At 38.3% G+C, this 22433-nt stretch overlaps 2 protein-coding genes across 2 annotated transcripts in view; one reads left to right on the forward strand and one right to left on the reverse strand.

Annotated features, from left to right (window-relative positions):
• Positions 1 to 7305: 7305 nt before the first annotated feature.
• Positions 7306 to 12096, forward strand: LOC124266816 (sulfotransferase 1C2-like). The gene is made up of 6 exons (XM_046701619.1): positions 7306 to 7765; positions 8291 to 8447; positions 9252 to 9433; positions 9936 to 10039; positions 10808 to 10988; positions 11637 to 12096. Exons 1-6 carry the CDS (start codon positions 7603 to 7605, stop codon positions 11732 to 11734), a joined length of 885 nt encoding a protein of 294 aa, XP_046557575.1. The 5' UTR covers positions 7306 to 7602; the 3' UTR covers positions 11735 to 12096.
• Positions 12097 to 17618: 5522 nt separating this feature from the next.
• LOC124266804 overlaps positions 17619 to 22433 on the reverse strand; it is a 29941-nt gene continuing 25126 nt past the window's right edge. Inside the window, exons 2-3 of the mRNA XM_046701609.1 lie at positions 20138 to 20423; positions 17619 to 19445 (exon numbers count right to left, since the gene is read on the reverse strand). Coding sequence (XP_046557565.1) covers positions 19325 to 19445; positions 20138 to 20423 — 407 coding nt within the window. The 3' untranslated portion in view covers positions 17619 to 19324. The remainder of the gene's footprint in view (positions 19446 to 20137; positions 20424 to 22433) is intronic.

The following is a 22433-nucleotide window of genomic DNA, read 5'->3' on the forward strand; positions in this document are numbered from 1 at the left end:
ATAATGGTTGAGAACAAACAACATCCCGATCTGTCATTCGTCATTCGTTAGAACTATTCTTTTTAGTCATGGCTTTGGAAATGTATGGATCGCCCAAAATGTAAGTAATACACAATATTTCATCAAATTATTCAAGCAGAGATGCAAAGACATTTATCAACAGGACTGGTATAATGAAATAACGTCATCAACCTGTGTCAACTTTTATTCAGAATATAAATATTGTATTAATACAGAAATTTACCTTTCAAAGATTAAATCACCACAACTTAAGCGTACGCTTACTAAATTTAGATGTAACGCTTACAACTTCAAAGTCCAAGCGGCGCGATTTGCCAAAACTTCAAATGCAATAGATATCCAATGTCCATTCTGCAATTTATCGCAAGAAGATGAGTACCATGTATTACTTGTATGCCCGAAATATTTAGAAATAAGAGAAACATATATGCCTTATTTTTCTATAACCAACCGTCGAGACATAAATTCTGTATGCTACTTCGCACAGAAAACATTGACTTGTTGTTTAAGCTAGCCCTTGTGTTGCACCACATACTTATGTTGAGAGAAAAATGTAAATTGTGAATGGGTGTTTATGGATTTATTGATGTTCCTATAACTCGCGTATTTACAGGTTGCGCATAAATGCACTGCTATTATTGTACACATGTACTATTGGCCTCAGGGCCACATATACAAATATATATGTCTGTCTGTCTGTCTGTATCCCGATCAGTAATGCTTTAGAACAAACTATATCCCGATCAGTAATGGTTTAGAACAAACAACATCCCGATCAGTAATGATTTAGAACAAACAGAAGCCCGATCAGTAATGCTTTAGAACAAACTATATCCCGATCAGTAATGGTTCAGAACAAACAACATCCCGATCAGTAATGCTTTAGAACAAACAACATCCCGATCAGTAATGATTTAGAACAAACAGAAGCCCGATCAGTAATGATTTAGAACAAACAGTAGCCCGATCAGTAATGGTTTAGAACAAACAACATCCCGATCAATAATGCTTTAGAACAAACAGTAGCCCGATCAGTAATGGTTTAGAACAAACATCCCGATCAATAATGCTTTAGAACAAACAGTAGCCCGATCAGTAATGCTTTAGAACAAACGGTATCCCGATCAATAATGCTTTAGAACAAACAGTATCCCGATCAGTAATGGTTGAGAACAAACAGTATCCCGATTAATAATGGTTGAGAACAAACAACATACCGATCTGTCATTCGTTAGAACTATTCTTTTTAGTCATGGCTTTGGAAATGTATGGATCGCCCAAAATGTAAGTAATACACAATATTCCATCAAATTATTCAAGCAGAGATGCAAAGACATTTATCAACAGGACTGGTATAATGAAATAACGTCATCAACCTGTGTCAACTTTTATTCAGAATATAAATATTGTATTAATACAGAAATTTACCTTTCAAAGATTAAATCACCACAACTTAAGCGTACGCTTACTAAATTTAGATGTAACGCTTACAACTTCAAAGTCCAAGCTGCGCGATTTGCCAAAACTTCAAATGCAATAGATATCCAATGTCCATTCTGCAATTTATCGCAAGAAGATGAGTACCATGTATTACTTGTATGCCCGAAATATTTAGAAATAAGAGAAACATATATGCCTTATTTTTTCTATAACCAACCGTCGAGACATAAATTCTGTATGCTACTTCGCACAGAAAACATTGACTTGTTGTTTAAGCTAGCCCTTGTGTTGCACCACATACTTATGTTGAGAGAAAAAATGTAAATTGTGAATGGGTGTTTATGGATTTATTGATGTTCCTATAACTCGCGTATTTACAGGTTGCGCATAAATGCACTGCTATTATTGTACACATGTACTATTGGCCTCAGGGCCACATATACAAATATATATGTCTGTCTGTCTGTCTGTATCCCGATCAGTAATGCTTTAGAACAAACTATATCCCGATCAGTAATGGTTTAGAACAAACAACATCCCGATCAGTAATGATTTAGAACAAACAGAAGCCCGATCAGTAATGCTTTAGAACAAACTATATCCCGATCAGTAATGGTTTAGAACAAACAACATCCCGATCAGTAATGCTTTAGAACAAACAACATCCCGATCAGTAATGATTTAGAACAAACGGTATCCCGATCAATAATGCTTTAGAACAAACAGTATCCCGATCAGTAATGGTTGAGAACAAACAGTATCCCGATTAATAATGGTTGAGAACAAACAACATACCGATCTGTCATTCGTCATTCGTTAGAACTATTCTTTTTAGTCATGGCTTTGGAAATGTATGGATCGCCCAAAATGTAAGTAATACACAATATTCCATCAAATTATTCAAGCAGAGATGCAAAGACATTTATCAACAGGACTGGTATAATGAAATAACGTCATCAACCTGTGTCAACTTTTATTCAGAATATAAATATTGTATTAATACAGAAATTTACCTTTCAAAGATTAAATCACCACAACTTAAGCGTACGCTTACTAAATTTAGATGTAACGCTTACAACTTCAAAGTCCAAGCGGCGCGATTTGCCAAAACTTCAAATGCAATAGATATCCAATGTCCATTCTGCAATTTATCGCAAGAAGATGAGTACCATGTATTACTTGTATGCCCGAAATATTTAGAAATAAGAGAAACATATATGCCTTATTTTTTCTATAACCAACCGTCGAGACATAAATTCTGTATGCTACTTCGCACAGAAAACATTGACTTGTTGTTTAAGCTAGCCCTTGTGTTGCACCACATACTTATGTTGAGAGAAAAAATGTAAATTGTGAATGGGTGTTTATGGATTTATTGATGTTCCTATAACTCGCGTATTTACAGGTTGCGCATAAATGCACTGCTATTATTGTACACATGTACTATTGGCCTCAGGGCCACATATACAAATAAATATGTCTGTCTGTCTGTCTGTATCCCGATCAGTAATGCTTTAGAACAAACTATATCCCGATCAGTAATGGTTTAGAACAAACAACATCCCGATCAGTAATGATTTAGAACAAACAGAAGCCCGATCAGTAATGCTTTAGAACAAACTATATCCCGATCAGTAATGGTTTAGAACAAACAACATCCCGATCAATAATGCTTTAGAACAAACAACATCCCGATCAATAATGCTTTAGAACAAACAGTAGCCCGATCAGTAATGGCTTAGAACAAACAACATCCCGATCAATAATGCTTTAGAACAAACAGTAGCCCGATCAGTAATGGTTTAGAACAAACAACATCCCGATCAATAATGCTTTAGAACAAACAGTATCCCGATCAGTAATGATTTAGAACAAACAGTATCCCGATCAGTAATGCTTTAGGACAAACAACATCCCGATCAGTAATGCTTTAGAACAAACGATATCCCGATCAATAATGCTTTAGAACAAACAGTATCCCGATCAGTAATGGTTTAGAACAAACAACATCCCGATCAATAATGCTTTAGAACAAACAGTATCCCGATCAGTAATGCTTTAGAACAAACAACATCCCGATCAATAATGCTTTAGAACAAACAGTAGCCCGATCAGTAATGGTTTAGAACAATATCCCGATCACAAAGGTTTTGAAAAGTAGGCCCCAGAAAAGCAAATGATAAAAGTAGACAATGCACCAAATAGCAAATGTGTACAACAAACAAGACCAGGGTCAGATAAGAAGAATGGTTTAAAACAAACAACACCAAGCAGTTGTGGTTAAGTATAACGAGTATAAGCAGAAACAATGCCATAAAACAAACTATACCACGAGCGGTAATGCTTCACGAACAAATATTCCTGCTGCACCAGTGATTCAGAACAAACACTATATCATGCAGCAAGTTATAATAAATTGAACCACATAATCTTATCTGCTAAGAGATATATTTACACTTGCTCTTTGACAAAAACAATTCCAAAAGTTGATAATTACTTAAGGATATTGAAAGACATATTTACCACTGAATCATTCATGTCCAGAAGAAATAATAATGTTGAAAGCCTTTTAGCAAAATGGTTTCCTCTCATCCCTGAATTTAACCCTGAATGACTATTAAACAAAAACATATCACTGATATTGATATTCAGTGTACTTAGTGTACTATATCGCTATTGAGCCCACTAGCTGCTATGTGCACATATTCCTCTATATGCTTGTACTCATCATATTTTTATACTCATCACATTGGGAACAATAAAAAAATAATTAAAAAAGATATAAAAAAACAACAACAAAAAAACAGCTATAATAAATTATGTATTTAGAATTGCAGAGAAGTAGAGTAAACACAAAATATAGGCTGAACTGCCAATGTTTATACCAAACAAGACCTGGACCAGTAACGGATCACAACAGAAATATTACAAGCAACAGCAAAGAACAAATGAAATAGATTTCGCTGACTTGGTTGACACATGTCATCCTTTCCCAATTGTGTAGATCGATGCGCGTTCTGTTGATCACTGGATTGTCTGGTCCAAACTCGCTTATTTACAGACCGCTGCCATATAGCTGGGATATTGCTGAGTGTGGCGTCAAACAACAAGCCAACCTACCAATCCAATGATATCACGGCGTGCTGCTTCGAAGTGATGCAAAATGTTTACCACTTCACAGAAACTCGTGATGAGCAAACTTCCTGTGGTGAGTGCTGGGTAACGTCGACATAGGGACAGAATTTTGGTTCTTAAGGGCACTGTTTCCACCTCTTCGACCCTTTACATTATATAAACGGATGGTAGAACGGGCCCCGTTTCTCTCATAGGGTGGCCATGTCACGCCCTGTGCATTTAATATAACGTGTTGCACAAATGTATTAAGTTATCAAATCTTTCCGTAAGATGTCTTGGCTAAATGTTGCTTCCCTTGAATTTCAAATGAGTATTTTCAATTTTATTTGCCTTGTGTCCTATGCCCAGAGGCAGTAGTTCATGGGCCAATCTTGCGGAGTAATTACTTTATGATTATTCTTTTGAAGTATATCATCCAGGTGTCCTTGTTGCAGTACGAAAGTACGAAAACCACCTGTAATTAGCATTTTCGTTATAATACTCTGTGGTGGGTGGGGAGCCTGGATGATGAATCATTATACCAACAATCATGGATGATGAAATCCACTGATTACTGGCACGTTTCCTTGTTATTGAAACTCTTTGTTCGACTCCTTTGAAAATAAATCCTATCGCACCTTGTTTAGTTTCTACAGCATAGCAGGAGAACTTAAAAAACATTAAACGCTTGTGCATAGCATGTTTATTAATCGAATTCAATAGAAAATAACAAGCGACCAACCTGCTATCAGCTGATATGTTTGTGGAAGACTCGTTTCTGGTCTCTGCTCACAGACTATTCAAACAAACACAAACCTCATTCTGTGATCAAGGTAGGTAATTATAAAAGAAAAAGCGCAAATTGCTTGTGTAGTCATTCATCGTTTCGAAAAGAATGTCCAATCTGCAAAAAGCAAATGGAAATAAATAAAATCTAATTAATCAGAAGCATCAGTTTTGCTGAAGCTAAACAAATTTTATAACCCACTGAACACACTGAAACCTACGCCTCCGTCAGCAGGAAAACATCTCAATAGAAATTACTTCACCAGTGATCACTTGGTCAAACAGCCAGACAGACAGACCTAGCATGGGTGAATGCAGATATTCCGAAACTTTACCCTTATGAACAGTCCACAAAGACATCTACATTCCCTCCAACACAACAGAACATATCTCGGGAAATATATCCTACTCCTAAAATTCGATCTCAATCTGAAAGAAATGACAAACTGTAAAATCGAAAATCAAACCATGAACAGCATCTTCCAAACAAATCGAGCCCCTAACTGGCCAGATAAATTAAAATTGTTTAATAAGTTTGGAAGTCACATAACATCAATCCTTGGGAACATAGCTTGTCCCACCACAAATGTGCTGGGTAGATCGTCAATTTATCCTCCCAAACGACAGGTTATTATAACAATTTTGTGCAGTTTAATTGTAGAGGACGAAGGACTAATTTCAATTATTTTAACTTTCTAAACGAATTTGAATGTTTAGTCCAAAATGACCCTTGTGGAAGTGAGCATTGGCATACTAGACTTTCGGGAGTGTATCCACGTGAGGCTCAACACATGTATCAAAACTGCGGAATATGGCGCAGAGCATATAATAGATCAAAACCTGGTGTTCACCATCTTGAGAAGTGTAACAGACCTTTAACTAATTAAACTGGCATAGCAAATTAAACTCATCAAATTATACGCCGAAATTCCGAACATTTAAAGCAAAGGGAAAAAACAGTTTTGCTTCCGATATATGGTGATGACTTCAATGAAGGTTGTTTCATATCATGACCTACATATAGCATTATGGCAGGCATCAAGCTGTTTTAAAACAGATAGAATAGTGAAGAATAGTGGCACGTGCTGTGTGGGGCCTGGCATTATCTTACAGACAACTCCCGTCCAGTGGTCAAGATCGGAACCATGTGAATCCTTAAGATTGTGTTTCTACCGAATAGCAGTCAACTTGCCCTGAATGCGCACAAAGTTAGATTTCTGTTTGAAGGATACGCTCCCTATACTTGACGCTATCACCGCCATACCGATCAACCTGGGCTACACAATTCTGGGCAAATGGTTCATTCGACGTATTCTTCCGCCACGGCACTGAGGCAGAAAGCGTGATCGTCACTGAACCAGTTTTGTAGATTCCAGAATTGAACATTATTGCACCACTGGACCCGTCGACGTCGATGTAGTCGTGGCAGCACAGGGCCAAAATGGGGTCTTCTGGCTCGAAGTTCAGGTCAGGATTCCTCAGAACTGCACGTACATATATATTGCTAACCATCTTTTCTTCATGACATTTTCATGCAAGTTGACACTTTCGAAAGTAAACGTGCATTAATGTTTCCGAAGATGCGTTTTTGCGCTATGCATGCGTTCCATGTACACAAAGCAGCATTATAATGGCGAAGGTATAACGATTTAACACTAATTTTGAAACATATTTGACATTTTATTTATCAATATGACCTACGCGTTTCTATTTTGGGAGAGAATACTTGCAAAAGTCTTTGCAAGAGATTAAACAACATTTTAGAATTGACTTTCAGTAACCCATGCGTGTCGTAAGAGGCGACTAACGGGATCGGGTGGTCAGGCTCGCTGGCTTGATTGGCACATGTCATCGGTTCCCAATTGCGCAGGCCGATGCTCATGCTGTTGATCACTGGATTGTCTGGTCCAGACTCAGTTATTTACAGACTGCCGCCATACAGCTTGAATGTTGCTGAGTGCGGCGTCAAACTAAACTCTCTCACTCACTCTTTCAATTCAAAGGAAATGCAAGATCATTTGTTATGCAGGTGGGTCCCTCGGCTGTCAGAGATTTAATTCAGTGGCACTTCCCATAATGACATGGCCCACTTACTAGTCGACTATCTTGGTGCGTTCAATGTGCAAATCACATACTCAGTGTGACTTGCATACTAGTATTTGCCTTTGTACAAACCTCATACTGTCCCTCCGGACATATATCATCAACGTTTCCACAGAAAGGTGACGACTGTGTTCCAATATGGCAAACAGGGTAGAGGAGGCAAAGGGATGTGGTTTTGACATACCGCTTGTTATGTACGAGGAACGAATCACTCAGGAACTAAGTCTCCCTCATGTTGTCACCATGAAGTCTCGTCGACTACGTAAGGACGACATATTTATAACATCCTATCCGAAATCAGGTACGGTACCATCAGCGTTACAGTTCATAGAACTGCATTCCTTGCTGCACTCCCGAAGGAGACATGTTCACAGAGAATGTATTTCAAGGAAGTATGCATACTCTACTAGATTGGTACATTCATATTCACTGTAATCGTAGTGTCTGTTTAATGTGTACGAGTTCCATAAATATGACAAACCCACTGTACCTGCATTGTCTGTTTAATATCTTAAATGAACATGTATAGTCAGTATATCTGTTCACTGGGCCCATTCTGTACCCCTATTGTCTGTTTAATGGCGTTAAGGTGTAGTCTATATATATATGTGTGTGTGTTCACTGGACACACACTGTACCCGTATTGTCTGTTTAATGGCGTTAAGGTAGAGTCTCTATATCTGTTCCCTGGACATACACTGTACCCCTATTGTCTGCTTAATGCCGTAAGGAACAGTCTATATATATGTTCACTGGACACACACTGTACACATACAAAACCTTTTCGCTGTTCTTGCACTGTCTGTTATAAGTTAACTTAACCTAGGTACACACTGGGTGTGGGAGATAGTCAACATGATTGTGGCCGGCAAAGCAGAGTATGCCAAACACTGGCAGAACCAGGCTTTCCTTGAGTTCAGAAGTGAGGCGGAACTGGATGAGATCCCGTCTCCCAGGATATTCTTCACCCATCTCCTACCTAGGTAATGAATATCCACACATGCACAATAATTGTAGTGTCTTATATACATGTACTGTGTAACTGGAAGTTTTGCTCTGTACTCATTCAGTGTAATTATTGCGTTCAGACTTGACATCCAATAATACTTGTATATGTTTCCCAAATGAACATTGGCGTCTTGGTAAAGAGCGTCACCGTGTCTTCATGAAGGTTGTCGTTTAATAACAGTATGTCTGCACTCTTTTCCTCCTGGGAAATCGGTGTGATCACATGTGGATCTTACATTAACAAAGCTTAAGAAATCTAAGAAACTTAAGAAGTCACTATCATTGGATCCAGAACGATATCTTCTAGATTACCAGGAAACAGCTCCATTTTCACAGGCTAAGCAAACGCCATTTTATCTGCTCTGAAACACGGTCTAAAAATACTCTTTAAAAAAGTAACGCAAAAGTGAAAAATTCCTTATAAATTTTGATATGTGGAAACTTAGTGTTACGAACGCTGGGTATGTTGTGTTATGGAGCTTACAACATTTTAATCGCAAGAATCGTTTGGAAATCGATGACTTTGTACACAGATGGGTAACTGTGAAAAATCGCAAAAACGCAACTGATGTCGTTTTGAGCCACTTACGCAAAGACATGGTATGCACGTGCAAAAGGCACAACAGGCACTATAAAAGTGCAGGGTTCTCGATTTTGCTTCTCAGCACAGATAATGCCAAGTCTGAACGAAGCTAAAAACTCTTCCGACTCACGCTCCCTTGATGACACCTGTTTAGCATGCTGCAAACGTTGGTTGTAACCGTCACTCACTTCATCAGACAGATGCCAAAAGAAGTGTGGGAAGGAAAGTGTCACGTGATCCACATTGACCGGAACCCCAAAGACGCCATTGTGTCTTTCTATGCACAGCATACAAACCAAAACTATCACAACAAGTCTAAACCTGCAGCATTCACAGGCACGTGGGATCAGTATGTCCATGCCCACGTCAAGGGAACTGGTGAGTCTTATCTGGTCTGGGTATGAATGTTCGAGTCCGTGGTAATTTCTAATGGGAATTGGTCCCATACAACCTCTGTCCCTCGTAAGAGTGGACATGGATCAGTCAGATAGGCACCAGGAGACAATACTGTAGTGCCATCGAACCAAACAAACAAACTAAACACACATCTTATGTTGATAAGCAAATGAAGAAACTTACAATTGTCATTCACCAATTAAAGATGCAATGTGTATCAATATCCACACATTCCCTGTGTTAATATCTGAATTTATAAGGTCACTGAAATCTGACACATTTCTGTTTTAGATTAAAATCAGACCAATGTTTTCACAATAGCGGTTTTCTTAACGTTTGTTTCCTTTCTTTCGTTAACGAATAATTTCGCTTTATTTGTTACCAAGTAGGTGGATAAATGTACCATTCATGTCGATGAGGTGTGTGATATCTCTATCCAAATCAGCATGTCCAGGCAAATAGACTACATCTTTGATATTTCCAGTCCCCTTCGACTCCATTTTGGAGCATGTCTTGGCATGGAGTAAGGTCCCTGAACTGCATCCGGCTGTGCCCTACTGTCAAGTTCATTACGAGGATCTAAAGAGGGTCAGATATATATTTCATACTTGCTTCTGTTTCACCAGTGTACACATATTGTATTGTATTTAATATCCTGCTGAGACACGTTCGTATCACACAAACTATTTTATTGTAATGTCGAACATGATTTAATCAATATTTCTTGCAATAAATGAATTCATCGGTAAACAGGCCTAGGCATTACGCCTATATGAATACCTCTCCTCTCGAACATTCATGTGCATCTGGTTGCATGACTATGTTAGTTGGTACAACCAATATATTATACATCATACACTTTAAATGTGTGTACATATATTCCCATGTTCCTCTACGAAATCTGTAAGTAATGGTTGTAGTACCGTCCTCGGTGTTCCTGTGGAATATAAGATATTCAATATTCTAGTCACAAATGGCACCATACACTCTAAGTCACTTATCGTCATGTATATGGTTCCTGTGTATATACTGTGTTACCTCAGATTGACCCCATAGTGTTCCATTGCCTATAAGAATGTATCAGACATGTAACGCACTGCAATTCTAGGACATTATGTGTCATTATATAGGTCTTCAGCACATTCGGCAACCTTCTTGAACTGCTGGGCAGACTTGATGATTGTGGGTCATCGTAACCTGGAGGCCTAGGATGTCACGCATAATATCAATCACTGGTTTGTCTCAAAAGTTGTTGTTTACAAGTCTCCATCATACAGACGAAATATAAAAACAGCAATTATACCGTCAAATACTTTGCATGAAGAAAGGAAATAATTATTGCATTACTCTACACAGGACGATGTGGCTCAAGTAAGGAGGCTGGCGGAGTTTCTAGTACGACCCCTAGAGGACAAGGTGTATGTGGAGATAGCCAAGGCATGCAGGTTTGAAAAACTGAAACATGCATCTGAAAATATAAAGGATCAAACGTTCCACAACAAGTGGAACAAGGGCTCGACGGGTTACTTCAGGAAAGGTAAAGGTGACCTGTTAATTCTAAATTCCGGTTATAACCATGTGAATGGGACCACTAATTGTTGTTGGTTATAACCATGTGAAAGGGACCACTAATTGTTGTCAGTTATAACCATGTGAAAGGGACCACTAATTGTTGTTGGTTATAACCATGTGAAAGGGACCACTAATTGTTGTTGGTTATAACCATGTGAAAAGGACCACTAATTGTTGGTTATAACCATGTGAAAGGGACCACTAATTGTTGTTGGTTATAACCATGTGAAAGGGACCACTAATTGTTGGTTATAACCATGTGAAAGGGACCACTAATTGTTGTTGGTTATAACCATGTGAAAGGGACCACTAATTGTTGTTGGTTATAACCATGTGAAAGGGGCCACTAATTGTTGTTGGTTATAACCTTAGTTCGTTATAAAATTCATAAATATGGATCAGACAGACGAAGAGAGCATGATAAAATATCATTGGTTTGTCAAGGCCATACAAAGGTGGAAAATGATTTTTCTTCTTAATATATTTGTTTTAAATTTACTTTCACTTTACAATGTTAACTTATTTTTTCCCATATTTATTTTAATAGTCTGAAACTTTTGAATGTTAATTTCAAGGCTCCCTATTCACAAAGTGTATGGTTCTGTATTTACAGGGGAGTCTGGTGACTGGAAGAACTGGTTCACGGTGGCGCAGAGTGAAACTTTTGACAGAGCATATGAAGGAACGTTTCAACGGAAGTTTCCATACTAAATTGTTTTTACTTTAGTCCTTTTTAAGAAGGAGAGATGCAGTATTTTCGAGAAAAAAAGTTTTTGTTAATGTGTCTAAGAACAATCCATCTGAATAGAGTCTATGTGGGTGCTATCCCCATTATAACACTGATTTTACTAAATATTGAAAAACCTCCAAGAACGGTTTAAGAATCGTGAAATAGAAATATCAGTTGACACAAAATAGTATTTAAGCTAAACAGAGAGCGGTACATCAGATATATACAAAATGTATATTATTAAGGTGTGGCAGTATGCTGACTGTTTCATAACCGGGTTTATTACACACCCGTGGGTGAGAAACCAATGTGAGAAAACTGGTATCAAACATTTGTGCGAGATTGATTTCCAAGCCCGTGATTGGCTACTCCATGGTGATGACTGAAGGTCAGAATATGATGGACTACTTTCTTGATTAAACTTGATTGAAGGGCTGCTTGTACGTCAGTCGAACGCAAACCTATTACTCGTGCCTTTATACCGACCTGTTATTTTCGCGGTTGGAAGTTAAACAGGTATTTATGCACTAAGACACACTTAGAATATATATAACAACACGAATGTATTTTTTTTCTAATACACTTTATTGTTTGCAACACTAGATTCTAAAGTACTCACAGAAATAGCAATAAAATGGTTTTTGACGTTTATTTCGTAGTTTTGAACACAAATAAAGTTGGATTGATTCTATCACTATATTGTTTCCCAACTTTTGTTTTTAACACATTTTGTAAAATCCTCCGAAAGAGCTAAGTTTATAGGAGAGCAAACCATTTCATGTTTACCCCTTGAAATTTCATCAAAGTCAAAATGTACGTTTCTGATGCAAGATACAGTATGTGTGGTTGTTTGGGATGTTTGGGGTAAAGTTTTAGTTCTATTGGGGTTGGGTTAACATGACATGGGTTTTTAGTGTGTTCCCGGCTATGCTGGTATGCATAGCCGCAACACACACGGCAGGTTGGTGTGTGCCTGGCATGTGCAGCACATGCACTGCCTGCCTCCAGCCCTATAAAGGGAGTAGCTTCACAACACTCCTTGTCTTTAACCCACTGGTTCACCAGAGGTGAGGACATTTACTTTGGTACTTGAGTCCTGGCAACGCTGACCAAGTAGATAGGCTTTTTTTTTGCTTTTTTTTATATTACTTGAACTTTGAACTCAAAGTGTGGAATGCCTTTTACATAGGGAATACATTTATCTATGGACATAGGCCCTGAAATTAGACCCATGTCTCACGGGCGGATCCAAAGGGAGGAAGAGGGAGAGGAAGAAAGAGAGAGAGTAAACGTTAGAGTTTATTAAGTAACTTTAGGGAAGTCAGGGAGATTGTGAATATCTTGAAATGTGAGAATTTTACTGTATTAAGTTGACGTTTCGTAAATAAATTAGTGAGTTTCTCTTTCCTCTTTGTCATGTTTTTACCAACAATGAGACCTGATTCATAGAACCTATACACTTAAAGTTGGCTACTTTACCATCATCACAACAATACACAACGCAAGTCCTATACCACACACTAGCCAACTGTCACTGGGCAGGGAAGCCTATTTCATATGCAAATGAGATGTACTCTCTATAGTGAGTGAGTGAGTATGGTTTTACGCCGTTTTTAGCAATATTCCAGCAATATCACGGCGGGGGACACCACAAATGAGCTTCACGCATAGTGCCCCGGGTGTTCGGCGTGACGAGCGAACGCTTTAACCACTAGGCTGCCCCGCCTGTACTCTCTCTATGTTCACGTACATAATATATTTTATGAAAAACGTCATATACCATTCATCTTTTATTTCTTTTATCCGAACTGATATACACAATAATTGATTTGGGGATTTTTCATGCCTGTGCTCTTGCTCAAAGTTTACTATTTTTATGAGTTCATTCATAGCTTTGATTGTCAACTGCACAATTACTATGGCAACGCACGCGCAAATGCATCTTCTAAACAGTGCTGCAGGTAGTTGCTACCACCCATTGTTGATTGTGACGTAAGTTGTTTTATAACATGTTTCTAAATTTGTTGATAATATGCATTCTACCATGGCTACGTGAAATGCTCGAATTCGATTGGTCAAGCCATAAAATCGGACGGTATCAATTTAGATTGAAAATGCGTATGATTTCACGGCGCTTCACTGCGCACGTATACAACACTGCCGCACTACTTCAGCTTGGCCACCAACATGACTAATATCAACACAACAGACGTGATGGAAATGCTGATGAAACATTTATTAAAACTCGAAAAATGCAATTATACGATTTCTCCTCCACAATTATTAGGGGACCTCACTATCATAATTATTACCTTCTATTATAAAAATATTCAAACTCAATTACAATACACAGCTCCAAACATAAACAAACAATATCTAACATATAAATCAGAAAACCTTGTAAAAATACATCCCTATGTATCCCTATTTGTGCGGCAAAACGTTCGTAAACATTTACCTACCTGGTAAATGGTATATTTGTTTCCGTTAAGAATGGGAAATTCGCGAGATAACGGTCAGGCGAAACACAAAATTTGCCACTCATACTCCATCATGTCCCGTTGCATCGTTCAAAATGTCAAAAACTGAACCATGAGAATTCAGTTCTCTGCCACCTTCCCCAAAGGCTGTCACTGCTATGTTCGTACACTTTGAAAGCTTGGCCACAATCTAGTCCCAAATGATGAGAACAATGTTCCAAGGAATCCCAAGTTACTCGCATGTACACAAAGCTGCACTGTCACTCTTCCTCGCGGGGTGGAGGCACGTACGTGAAATCATGATCGACACTCGCCGGTCATAAAAATCAACAGTCTTTGATGAGTTACAGGTTATAGGTCGATCAGAAAAAGATCTATTCTTCGATTCTGCGAGGTTAAGGTTCGACAGTCAGTCAAGTATTTTCCACTGTCACTTCGAATTTCAACCTTTCGCAAAATGTAAACACTGGCTCGTCCGCCATTTCAAACAGTTGCGTAACTGTCTACTTCCAAGAAAATAAGTAGGTCAGACGACTCCATTATACTGTGGCCAGGGGGGTACAGTAATACGGAACACAAAACAATAGGCTGGTTTCGGTCTTGTGCAGTTATGATTATAAAAACCAAGCTCTTAGGTGTTACATTATTGCATTGAATAAACAGTAGTTTGTTTTCTTTGGACAGGATATTTTTTATGTTGCAATGTTAAAAAAAATACGAACGGAACCTACCACTCCTTTATCAGACGAGTTCAATCATTCGCCTCTCATCCCATGCCGGATTACGCAGTGTCTTCCGCAGGACGAGGAAGTTCGATATTAAATCGGTTATGGTAGAATGGAGATAAACATAATGTGATTGGAAATTAGATGAATGTTAGACCGAATTGATAGTCTCTAAATTAATCATTTGAAACCTCATGCTACGCGTTCGGTTTCCAATAAAATTAAGAGACTACCAATTCGGTCTAACATTCATCTAATTTCCAAACACAGTACGTTTATCTCCTATGTTTTTTGGTTATTTTTACCTGTAAAATGGTATTTTGGGTGATGATTAGAGCACCAAATTAAAAGGCTTAGTATGGAAAAACATAGGTATTTTAATATTTGTTAAAACTACCTATTTTAATGAAGTAATAAACAAATAAACGCCCAAAACCATTTTATTTCTATTTCCGTGAGTACATAATTTATGAATTCAAAATGGCTTGAGCAATCAGTGATACTTGAGTAAACAATTAGGTTAATATCGCTGACGCAGTTCCCTTTGAACATACAAAATGTACATTATTGATACTTTTACTGGAGAAATACCATAAGTATCATATCGTCTTGCAAAAATACCTGAACGATAACGTCAGTTCCTGTCCTATTTGAGATCGATTTGCTTCGTAGGTTTCAATGATGAACTGATGGTGAGGACATTTGTCACTGATAAACATGATTCTTTCGATAAAGCTCCATACTAAGTGATTATTCCTATATTAACAAATTCACTCATGACAATTAGAACCAAAACACACTCGGTGAAACAATGTGCATTAAACATTTACAAGGGTTCATGGGTAAAAATGGCGACACAATCAATCCCACATCTACAGTACGGTACACTGCTTAAAGTATTCCTCCGACGCATAATATGCAGATTTTATGTCCAGGTAACATTCAGGGTGTAATCAACCCACATTTTATCCTCGCAACACCGTAACATCAGTAACATCCCAAGTGGGCTCCGGGAAAACAAGTAGGTTATCACTGCCATAAAAAAAATTAGCCCTTTCAAAATTAGTTCATATTTTCAGTTCATAGCCCAGTCCTCCAGATGACTTTATTAAATCCCTTGAAAAGATATTTTCAAATTCATTTGGAATTATAAAACTGATAAAATAAAAAAGAATCACAATGAAAAGATTAAAGACTGAAGGGGGGCTGGGTATGGTTGATATAAAAATATTTATTGAAGCTCTAAAATTATCCACTCTTAGACTCTACTGTCAAAAATCATCCGACAATAATCCTTGTAATATACCTTATAATGATATCTTCAAGTATGGAGCAAATATTGACAAAATACTCAACATTGAAAACCTTTATTGGAAAGATGTTTTAAAAGCATGGAACAATTATTGCAAAAAGTTCAATGCTGATTCTGACAGTATTGATTACATTCTTGCAGAACCATTATGGCTCAATCATAATTATAAAAACCCTTGCCATGTTATTATACACTGGGGGGATAAGGGCTTATTGACAGTAAAGGATTTATGTGATGAACATGGATTTATGCCTTTTTATAAGTTAAAGATAAAATACAAAATAAGAGGGACACTATTAGACTATAACTATCTACTTCACATCTTACCTGATATTTGGAAAAATGTTATCAAAAGGACAAGAATCATTCCTTCCTACAATTTATACATAAATGTTTACCAAAGAAATATGTTAAAGCTCTCCAAAGGTTCAAGAATATTTTATGACAAGCTGATTTCTAAAAATGATAAACTTGAAATTTGTACTAAATGGGAATTGATATTCAATGATTGTGAATTTGAATGGTACAAAAATTAACTTTTTTAGACATGGATTGAAAGACGTTAAACTTCTTGATTTTCAATACAGATTTTTGCAAAGAGTTATTTATGCTAAAAAAGAATTATCGAGAATGAACCTGATTGACAATGATTTGTGTAGTTTTTGCAATGATGTTTCTGAGAGCATTTGTTATGTTTATTGGGAATGTTGTGAAAGCATGAAATTTCTCGAATGATCTAGAACTCTGGATTAATAACTATTTACCACGAAAAATAAACATTACAAAATATTGGATTTGGTTTGGTACATTGCATAATAATGTATTACTAAATCAAATCATTGTCTTTGCCAAAAAACATATCAATGTATTTCATATAAAAACATCAATTCCAAAATTCAGTAATTATGAAAAGGTATTAAAAGAGATGTTTTCCGTAAAAAAATTATTTCAAAGAGAAACAATGAAATTGAGAAATTCAATCTTAAATGGAATTCACTCATCCCAATATTCAGCAACTAATTATTATTAGATCTTTACAGCAATGTATCTTCACCTTTTACTGTGTCTGTTGCAACCGTACACCTTTGTTGTTGACTTTGTAACCAATGGGTTCAAATAATGAAAAAAAAGGTTGTGGCGAAGAAGAGTAGTCCCTCCTCGATGGTCAACAGCAATGTCCCATTCAACTATTCGGGTTAGGGGAATATTGTAGGTAAACTTTTATACATGACTAGTGCAGCCACACATGTGCAATGATATCCAAATCCCCCGATGACGATAACTGTATTGAAACTCAATTGAAACAGTTGTAATGACGTCACACTCTCAATTATTTTATGCTTGCAAGAAGTAAAATTGTCTTTATGTACGTTGCAACATCGTAGTTTTAGCGTGTTTTATAAATATTCTATAATCCTGTCTAGTTTGCATGATCGTTTTCGCCTTGATGACACACACGTGTGGCAGAAACTTCTTAGTGGAGAGTCACCTTGGGGATGTGATAGGTAGCCGAATGACGCCACACATTCATAAATGGTGCGTTGTGTGTTATTGCGCCGCTGACAATAGTTCTGGTCTAATATCAGTAGAACATCGTTTGACACTTGCATTGTCATCGGCAGCCTTCTTATTGACTGAACTGGGAACCGGGTGGTCTGGGTCGTTGCCCAAGTGTTTTCGGTCTAGAATGAATATTGCTTACAAGCAGCGTTAACAACAATCAGTTACCTCTGTTGTAACCAAGGTTACCTCTGTTGTAACCAAGGAACTATGTATATAAAACCACATAGCTGATCGAATGAAAAATGCTTAGTATATGTCCCTTATTTCAAGCGTGATCTCCCTCACTACTGTCAACACTGGTGTTGGAGTACGATGGAGGTAACTTAACATATTATGAAGGCTGCTTTGGCTGTGATTCACAACGTTCATTTAACACCCATTACAATGATTGGTTACTCTATGGACCTTGGTGCTGTTGTACAGAGCGACCTTAGCGCTAAGATGACCGTAGCTCCAATACCTTAACATTGACTTCAGGTAGTCTTAGCACTAAGGTTGTTTTGTACAACGGCACCCTGACCATGGTACACACACTTTCACAATGGCGGAATGTACACATGGAGTCTCTCATCTTATGCTCCCACCAATATTCTTGATAACATACCCATACACAACAATAGGATCCACATCAGAGACAACGCAGACATCAACACATAAGCAAAGAACATATGTCCATATGTATCCATAAGTATTCCACAGAGGTATACTATAATTAATGTCCCAACTCTATCGCCAAAACAGCACAAACACATAACAAAGGGAGGGAACTCAACAACCTGTCGACCCCATTCTGCTGAACAATTAAAGTAATATCCTGACATGGCACCAAAAGCTATGGAGGTGATCCATAATCCAATGATTGAGTTTACTGCCCATAAACATAATAAAACCAGCGTCACAGTGAGGCCAGATATCCCTGCAAACATTATCTTCGCCTGACTCACCCATTTTGTTAGACACAACACTATGGATTTCCCAATTAGCATTGACAGCCAAAATATCCCGGTCATTTCTGATAGAGTCTGGACACTGAGATCAAGCCCTGTTTCCAATCCAAACGTCACCAGATATTGCCCAAAGGTCAGCCCTATGCTATAGGCAGGGGCGGAGTATATCACTATTACGGTGGTGAATATACAAGAATACAAGGTGTAGCTTCTAGGTGTCTCAGTTTCTGGTATAGGCTCGTGTGAAGAAACTTGCAATGCATATGGTTTACTTGGAAAAATATGCAAATATACAAATATTACACATGGTATGATGTTCAAAGAACCTAACAAGGCATAAGGGATTACCAGCTCAGTACTACGGCCTTTTCTTGTCGTATTACCGTCTATCAAAATGTTCTGAGACATGGAACCGTTTTCTACAGTGAGATCAGTGTCATTGGAATACATTGTAAGGTTCCAAGAATGGTCCCACGTTGTAGGGATGTGTTTGTTATGGCTACCACTATCGGTGGCGTTAAGCACTGGCGGGAGTAACCTCGAATCACCAAGAAATGGCACAACGAGGAAAGGAGATATAATACCCCCAACGGCAAAACCTAAACCCAACACATGAAAGCAGGTAGGACTGGAGGGCCACAACGCGTGCATCTGACAATATCCACCTGAAAACAAAATAGTATTTCATTACATGATGTTTATGTCTCATTATACGATTTCAAGTTTCTGCTCGATAATATTCCAAATTTATGACACATTCAGTGAGTGTGAATGAGTTTAGTTTTACGCCGCACTCAGCAATATTCTACCTATATGGTGGCGGTCTGTAATAATCGAGTCTGGACCAGACAATCCAGTGATCAACAGCATGAGCATCGATCTGAAGATCAATATTCTAACCCGGACCTTCACGGGTCTATGACGTATTAAGGGTACACTTAGCATAAAGTTGAACGCTACAGTATCAGAGAGTTTATATTTGCCTTGAACTCTTGTTACCCTTTCATATACAGGATTTGCTTTAAATAGATCCAGATCAGGTGGGAACATATGTCAATCAATGAAAATTAGGTTCTTGATACTGTTACTTGCCTTAAGAACGAAACTCAGCTCCATTAACAGGAAAGTGTGACAAGATGTCTATCTTATGGAAATTAGGTTGTGTTTTGTGTTTTTCACACTGCTGTTTGCCCTAAGACAGATCAACGGAACTCAGTCCCATTACCAGGAAGGTGTGACGAGATGGCAATCTTATTGAAATTAGGTTGTGTTTTGATACTGTTACACAGGAAGGTGGGAACAGACATGGAAATTTGTCACTGGGCTACGGTTGCCTCAGTGCTGTATGTTCACCTACCCGTTGATAGCACTGCCAGAGATGCGCCTAGGACGAACACATCGCACAGGAGAAGCACATATGAACCAGCTATTGGTACTAAGGTCAGCGTGACCGAACTGATGAACAAGCATACAGATATGGCAGCCTTGGCTTGGTGTCTGGAGAAGATGTAAGTTGCACCCATTGCTCCCACGAGGGTTCCGAGATACAGGACGAGCATCATGACACTGATCTGAGACAGAGACATGTGGTAGATCATCTGGAGGTCGGGGAAGGAGGGTCCGAGGATTGACATTGACATAACCTGTAATATGAAAATGATGTCATCACAGATAGGTCTCATTTGAATTTCCAGTTGTACAGTACTGTTGTTGAAGTACATGGTTTAGTCGATTGTTCCTGATCTGGTGTTGCGTAACATGGAGATCTTTTACAGGAGTATGAAGAATAGTGTCTTCAGGGCAAATTCACCCCAAACTACATACAACATACAATTAGATAACAAAACACATTCAGGATGGATAACTTAATCATTCACCTATGATGCAACAATAAACCTTTATAATTTTGTATTTACGCGCGCGCGTGTGTGGGTGCGTGTGTGTGTGATTGGTTTCTGTATGTGTATGTATAGGTACTACTCAAACTTTTTCCCAAAAAGACCCCATTTGCATTATATAAGAACGCCCTGCACCCCATTTGCATTATGAACGCCTGCACCCCATTTGCATTATGAACGCCCTGCACCCAATTTGCATTATATAAGAACGCCCTGCACCCCATTTGCATTATATAAGAACGCCCTGCACCCCATTGCATTATGAACGCCCTGCACACCATTTGCATTATGAACGCCCTGCATCCCATTTGCATTATGAACGCCCTGCACTTAGTGCACTACTGGCTAAGATGAGCTCCTGGCTAGCTATTCTCGAAACGCTCATAGCCCTACGAACTTCTTAAGCCCATTCTCAACACATTGGCTACGATCAAAGTTAAGAATTCTTAGGGCTACGAACGTTTCGAGAATAAGGGCGTTGGTGCTTTGAAACCTGTGTTTAGATGTGCCCAGCTGCCTAGCTACATGCAGGTGGTCAACGGCGTCCAACACATGTATGTATGTGTTTATGCACCAACTATGGAACAGCTGCAGACAATAAGAGGGTGATATCCTGAACGCAAACTATGTCAACAGACGCATTTCCTGTCGTGTCTGTATATTTTGGATAGGAATGTTGGATTGGTTCATTTGGAAATATGGTTATGTTTCTCTTTAGACATTCAGGGGCAATTCTCAAGCAATTACATTTTCTGTTTCCCGGACAGCATGTCAGCTGAGCTATGTATGGTGAATGTTCATGTTGGCATAATGATTTTACTTGTGTATCAAATAAGGATTGTTCAGTTGTTGACTATGTTATTGTACCGCATGAGCAATTGAATGATGCTGCTGATTTTAAAGTTCATCTTATGTCATGACTCAAACAAAACAACAGGACTGTGAAAACGTTCCGGATCAATCTGTAATTGTGACAACTCTCAAATTGCTCTCGGACAGAGCATGGATGGGTGACCGTGTTTGGCAGCTTGACTCCTGAGAGTTTTTAGGACTTTAAAGTCATGTGACTATAACCTTTTAGCGCCTAACAGGCAGCTTGGGTTCTCCGGGGTAATAATCATCAGATTTTGATTACAGCGTCCAGTGAGCAACTAGTCAGATAGATACTAGGCGCTACATAAATGAATTATTATTATCATTATTATTAAGTCTCAGCGAGGAGCCAGAAAGAGCGTATCTACATCCTAAACAGCGGAAAAAATATGATGTTCGAAGCCTACCCATAACTTCTTCCGGATTACAACGCTCTTTAGATGATCGAATGGGGTGATGGGGTAGGCTAGTGGTTAATGCGTTCGCTCGTCACTCTGAAGACCCGGGTTCGATTCCCCACATGGGTACAATGTGTGAAGTCCATTTCTGTTGCCCCCGCCGTGATATTTTTGGAATATTGCTCAAAGCGGCGTAAACCTAACTTACTCAGATGATCACAGAGACAATTAATGTGATGTGAGCCAGGCCTATCAACATTTTACAATTTTTTTAAATAATGAAATGACCAAAAAGAACCTCCTTTGTAAAACTGTTTTACGGGAAAACTAAAATATAATTTAAAAAAACATAAATGTCGATACCAACCATACTGGACTCACGAGTTACAGCAAGATTGGAACAGTGTTGTAGCGGGGGTTAATAGGCCTCTTCACACATTGTACCCATGTGGGGAATCGAACTCGGGTCTTCGGTGTGACGAGC

The sequence above is a fragment of the Haliotis rubra genome, unplaced genomic scaffold (assembly GCF_003918875.1).
Source record: "Haliotis rubra isolate DU_JTF1 unplaced genomic scaffold, ASM391887v1 Scf128, whole genome shotgun sequence".
NCBI lineage: Eukaryota > Metazoa > Mollusca > Gastropoda > Lepetellida > Haliotidae > Haliotis > Haliotis rubra.